The 5,538-nt window shown below is 62.5% G+C and overlaps 1 protein-coding gene across 1 annotated transcript in view; it reads left to right on the top strand.

Annotated features, from left to right (window-relative positions):
- NECTIN4 (nectin cell adhesion molecule 4) overlaps positions 1 to 5,538 on the top strand; it is a 13,132-nt gene that overhangs the window by 5,256 nt on the left and 2,338 nt on the right. Inside the window, exons 4-7 of the mRNA XM_026083700.1 lie at positions 1,011 to 1,125; positions 2,290 to 2,453; positions 4,067 to 4,214; positions 4,355 to 4,452. Coding sequence (XP_025939485.1) covers positions 1,011 to 1,125; positions 2,290 to 2,453; positions 4,067 to 4,214; positions 4,355 to 4,452 — 525 coding nt within the window. The remainder of the gene's footprint in view (positions 1 to 1,010; positions 1,126 to 2,289; positions 2,454 to 4,066; positions 4,215 to 4,354; positions 4,453 to 5,538) is intronic.

The following is a 5,538-nucleotide window of genomic DNA, read 5'->3' on the forward strand; positions in this document are numbered from 1 at the left end:
CATGGGGGTTATGGAGGGACATGGAGGATGGGGGGGACATGGGGGACCTGGGGGCCATGGGGGTTATGGAGGGACATGCAGGGCCTGGGGGACATGGAGGGACAGGGAGGGTATGGAGGGACATGAGGGGCACCAGGGCTTTAGGGAGCATGGAGGACATGGGGGACTTGGGGGACCTGGAGGACATGGGGGACAAGGGGGACGTGGAGGGACAGGAGATGTGAAGAGACACGGAGGAACATGGAGGACTTGGGGGTCATGGAGGGACATGGGACAAAGGGGGACTTGGGGGACATGAAGAGACATGGGGGACATGGAGGACATGAGGAATATGGGGGGCATGAGGGACACAGTAGGCTTGGGAGGACATGGGAGGACTTGGAGGACCTGGAGGACATGGGGGGATATGGGAGGTGAGGGGGACCTGGGGGACATGGAGGGACAGGGGACATGGAGGGACATACAGAGATGGGGCCATGGAGGAACACAGGGGACTTGGGACATAGAGAGGCGTGGACATGGACAAGGGACGTGAAGGGACATGGGGGACTTGTGGGACATTGGGGATTTGTGGGACATGGAGGGACACAGGAGGACATGGGGGACATGGAAGGACACAGGGGACAAGGGGGGGACTTGGGGAAATGGGGGGGACTTGGAGGCCATGGAAGGCTGTGAAGGACATGAGGCCACGGAGGACGTAGGCATGGAGGGACATGGGGGACATGGATGGCATGGGAGACGGGGGACAGGAAGGGACATGGGGGACAGGGATGGTATAGGGGACAGGGAGGGACTTGGGGGACTTTGGGGGCATGGGGGGGTATGGAGGGACTTGGGGGACATGGGGTAGGGGACATGGAGGGACACGAAAGGACACAGGGGACTTGGGATATGGAAGACATGGTGGGCACGGAGGGACCTGGAGGGACATGGGGGCAGTGGGACTTTGCCGGGCTGCCGTGGCGCGGCGGGTGCCCCTCGTCCCCTCACGGTCCCCTTGTCCCCAGACCTCTCGGACGCCTCGGTGCTGGGGCACACAGACGACTGGCAGGAGGGCATGGAGGGCGCCACGCTGACCTGCCTGGGTGACGGCAACCCCCCGCCCACCTACAACTGGACACGGTAAGGACACGCGTGTCCCAGGACAGGGTGCAGCACCGAGGGTGGGTGGGGGGGTCACCCTGGGTGCAGCTGCGGGGCGAGACGGGACCCAGGCGTGGACCCCCAGGACCCCTGCTGTGCCGTGTGTGCCTTGCGCGTGTCTGTGTCCTTGCTGTGCCCCGTGTCCCTCGCGAGCGTCCGTGTCCCCGCTGTGTTCCGTGCGCGCCTCCGTGTCCTTGCCGTGTTCCTAGTGCGCGGCAGTGTCCCTGCCGTGCTGCGTATCCCTGCCACACTGCGTAACCTGCGTGTACGTCCGTGTCCCTGCTGTGCTGTGGCCTGTGCACACGTCCATGTCCCTGTTGCATGTCCTGTGCGTGCGTCTGTGTCCCTGTCATGCTGTGTGTCCTATGCACATGTCTGTGCCCCTGCTGTGTGTCCCTGCTGTGTCCTGTGCACACATCTGTGTCCTTGCCGTGTCCCCGTGCATGCATCTGTGTCCCCATCATGCCGTGTGCCCCGTGCACACATCCCTGTCYCTGCTGTCCTGTGCATGCATGCGTGTCCCCATCACACCATGTCCTGTGTGCAGATCCATGTCTCTGCTGTCCCATGAACACATCTGTGTTTCTGTCATGCCATGTCCTGTGCACACATCCGTGTCCCTGTTGTGTGTCCCATGAACACATCTGTGTCCCTGTCATGCCATATGTCCTATGCACACATCCGTGTCCCTGTTGTGTGTCCCATGAACACATCTGTGTCCCTGTCATGCCATGTCCTATGTACACATCCTTGTCTCTGCTGTGTCCCCTGCACACACCTCCGTGTCCCTGCTGTCTGTCCCACGCATGCATCTGTGTCCCTGCTATGCGTCCCGTGCACATATCTCTGTTTCTACCGTGTGACCCCTGCACGTGTCCATGTCCTTTGCACACATCCGTGTCGCTGCCATGTGTCCCATGCCCGCGTCGGTGCCCGTGTCCCTGCCTGGGCCTGTCCCTGCCGTGTCCCTGCCCAGGCGTGCCGTGCCGAGGCCCCGCGCCGAGCCCGGGCAGGGCGTCAGCCACCCAGGCACCGTGGGAACCGCACCCGCGCTTTGATTTCGGCACCCGCCGCCCGCGCCCGCCTGGGCACGCCGCAGCCCCGCGGGCACGGGGGCTTCATGCTGTCCCCCCACCGCCACAGGCTCAACGCCCCGCTGCCCGCCGGCGTGCGGGTGAAGGGGGACACCCTCGTCTTCCAGCGGCCCCTCGTGGTGGCTGACGCTGGGGACTATGTCTGCCGCATCTCCAACAGCATCGCCACCAAGGAGGCCCGGGCCAACGTCAGCGTAAAGAGCAGAGTGGCAGGTGGGTGCGGGGGCCTGGGGGGTGACGGCGCTCAGGGTTTGGGGTGCTGGATGGGCGTCCTGGGACACTTGTTGGGCACCAACGGTGCCCAGGGTTTGGGGTGCTGGATGGGCATCCTGGGACACTTGTTGGGCACCAATGGTGCCCAGGCTTTGGGGTGCTGGATGGGCATCCTGGGACACCCATCAGGCACCGATGGTGCCCAGGGTTTGGGGTGCTGGATGGGCATCCTGGGACACCCGTTGAGCACCAATGGTGCCCAGGGTTTGGGGTGCTGGATGGGTGTCCTGGGACACCCGTCGGGCACCGACGGTGCCCAGGGTTTGGGGTGCTGGATGGGTGCTCCAGGGCACTCAGCAATGCCACACGGGATTCATGCTGCCAGATCTGTGTCCTGGGGTAGCCAGTGATGTCACCTGGGGCTCACCATGCCGGATGGGCATCCTGGCTCACAGAGCAGGTGCCAGTGCCACCCGGGATGTGCTGTGTCCTGGGTCACCCCCGAGGGTGCTGTGGTCTGGGGAGTTGGGGTCATGGTGGGAGCACTCAGCCGGGGATCCTGGGCCTGGGACCTGGTACTGCCGGGGAGCTGCCGGGTGCTCATCAGCAGTGGGAGCCTTGTTAGGGGGAAGGAATTGTCTGCAGTGCCTGGTGGGGTCGATGCGATGTGGGGTGGAGGGTCCCTATCTGTGCCATTCCTTGCCACTTCCACCCTTCTGTCCTCCTGCCCACACATCTGTGCCCGGATTCTTCTCTCCCTCCACCTACCTGCCCATCTGTCCATCCTTCCTGCCACTTCTCTCCATCCATCCTTCCATCCCTTCGCAGGCCCTTTGCCCATCCATCTGCCCATCTGTCTGTCCTTCTGTCCTTCTTCCTCTCTACTTTCTCTTCCTCCCCAGATTCTTCTGCATGTTCATCCACCTGTCTGTCCATTCATCTGTCCATCCCCAGACACTCCTTTCCGTCCATTCACCAGTCTATCCATCCATCCTTTCACTCCCCAACTCTGTCCATTCACTGCCACTTCATCCAGTGAATCTGTCCATCTATCCACCCATCCATCTGTCCATCTAGCTACTCATCTGTTCATCCATCTTCTCTGCCTCGTCTCCCATCCATCCACCTGTCTGTCCATTTGTTTGTCTGTTCATCCATCCACCCATTCATCCATGTACACATCTGTCCATTCATCCACCCGTCCACCTCATCTGTCTGTCCCCTGTCACTTTTCTCTATCCATCCACCTGTCTCTCCATCCGTTTGTTCATCATCCATCCATGTAGCCTTTTGTCCATTCATCTGTCCATCCATCCAACCATCCATCTACTCATCCATCCATCCATCCCCCGCCACTTCTCTCTGTCCATCCACTTATCTGTCCATTCATCCATCCATTTTTCTGTTCATCCATGCATCCATGTACCCATCTATACACCCATCTACTCATCCATTCACTCATCCATGTACTCATCCATCCACCCATTACTCACCTATCTACTCATCCATCCACCCATCTACTCATCCTTCCACCCCCTGCAACATCTCTCTATCCCTCTCCCTCCACCCATCGCTCCGTGTGCCTGGGCCCGTCTCACGGAATGTCCCCACAGACAATGAGGTGCGCCAGGTGGACCTGGTCTCGGCCTCGGTGGTGGTGGTGGGTGTCATCGCGGCCGTCCTGCTCTGTGTCCTCGTCATTGTCATCGTTGTCATGGCCCTCTACCACAAACGCAAGACCAAGCGCATCTCCGAGAAGTAGTAAGAGCCGGGCAGGGGCGCGGGTGCCCAGGGGGGTGGGAAGGTGACGCCAGCGGGTGCCCAGGAAGGGGGCGGCATGGGTGGGGGGTGCCGGGGGCTGGTGGTGCTTGCTCTCAGGATTGCCACCGCTGTGCCCGCAGCGAGGAGGAGCTGACGCTGACCCGGGAGAACTCCATCCGGCGCCTGCACTCCAGCCACAGCACCGACACGCGCACCCAGGTGGGCGCCCGGGGCCCGGGTATGGGGGTGCCCAAGGTGCTGGGGATCGGGGTGCCCAAGGGGTGCTGCGTATTGGGGTGCCCAAGGAGAACTGGGTATTGGGGTGCTCGAGGCGCTGGGTATTGGGGTGTCTGAGGTGCTGGGAATTGAGATGCCCAAGGGGAGCTGGGAATCGGGGTGCCCAAGGTGCTGGGGATCGGGATGCCCAAGGGGCACTGGGAATCAGGGTGCTTGAGGTGCTGCGTATTGGGGTGCCCAAGGAGAGCTGGGTATCGGGGAACTCGAGGTGTTGGGTATTCGGGTGCTCAGGGTGCTGGGTCACAGGGTGCCCAAGGGAAGCTGCGTATTGGAGTGCACAGTATTGGGGTGTCCGATGAGTGCTGGCTATCTGGGTGCATGGGGTGCTGCATATTGGGGTGCCCAAGGGGGGCTGGGCAATGGGGTGCACAAGGGAGCTGAGCATTAGGGTGCTAGGTATCAGGGTGCCCAAGGAGGCCTGGGCAGTGGGGTGCCAGGGTGCTGGGTATTGGGGTGCCCAAGGAGGCCTGGGCAGTGGGGTTCCTGGGGGGCTGAGCATTAGGGTGCTAGGTATCAGGGTGCCCAAGGAGGCCTGGGCAGCGGGGTGCCAGGGTGCTGGGTATTGGGGTGCCCTAGAAAGGTTGGGAAGTGGGTCCCGGGGGACAAGCATTGGGGTGCTGCATATCAGGGTGCCCGAGGGGGCTGGGCACTGGGGTGCATAGGGTGCTGGGCATTGGGGTGCCAGGGAGCTGGGCCAGGCAGTGGGGTGCCGTGGGTGCTGGATGGGGCAGAAGGGTGCCTGGGGAGCTGGAATTGGGGTGTACAGGCCATCGGGGTGCCTGAGGGGTGCTGGATGGGTGAGGAGGGTGCCTGTGGAGGTGGTATTGGGGTGCCCGGGGCATGGGGGTGCCCGAGGAGGGGCTGCACTGCGCATCGGGGTGCTCGGGGGCTGTCGGGCGGGCAGTGCCAGGCAGTGGGGTGTGCTCAGGTTACCCCTGGGTGCTGGGGTCCCCTGTGCATGGGACCCTTTGGGTGCTACAGAAAGAGGGGTCCAGCCTACCCCTGCCCCAAATCCCATCCGGGCATC

This window comes from Apteryx rowi, unplaced genomic scaffold, assembly GCF_003343035.1.
Source record: "Apteryx rowi isolate R43461 unplaced genomic scaffold, aptRow1 scaffold_610, whole genome shotgun sequence".
Taxonomy (NCBI): Eukaryota; Metazoa; Chordata; class Aves; order Apterygiformes; family Apterygidae; genus Apteryx; species Apteryx rowi.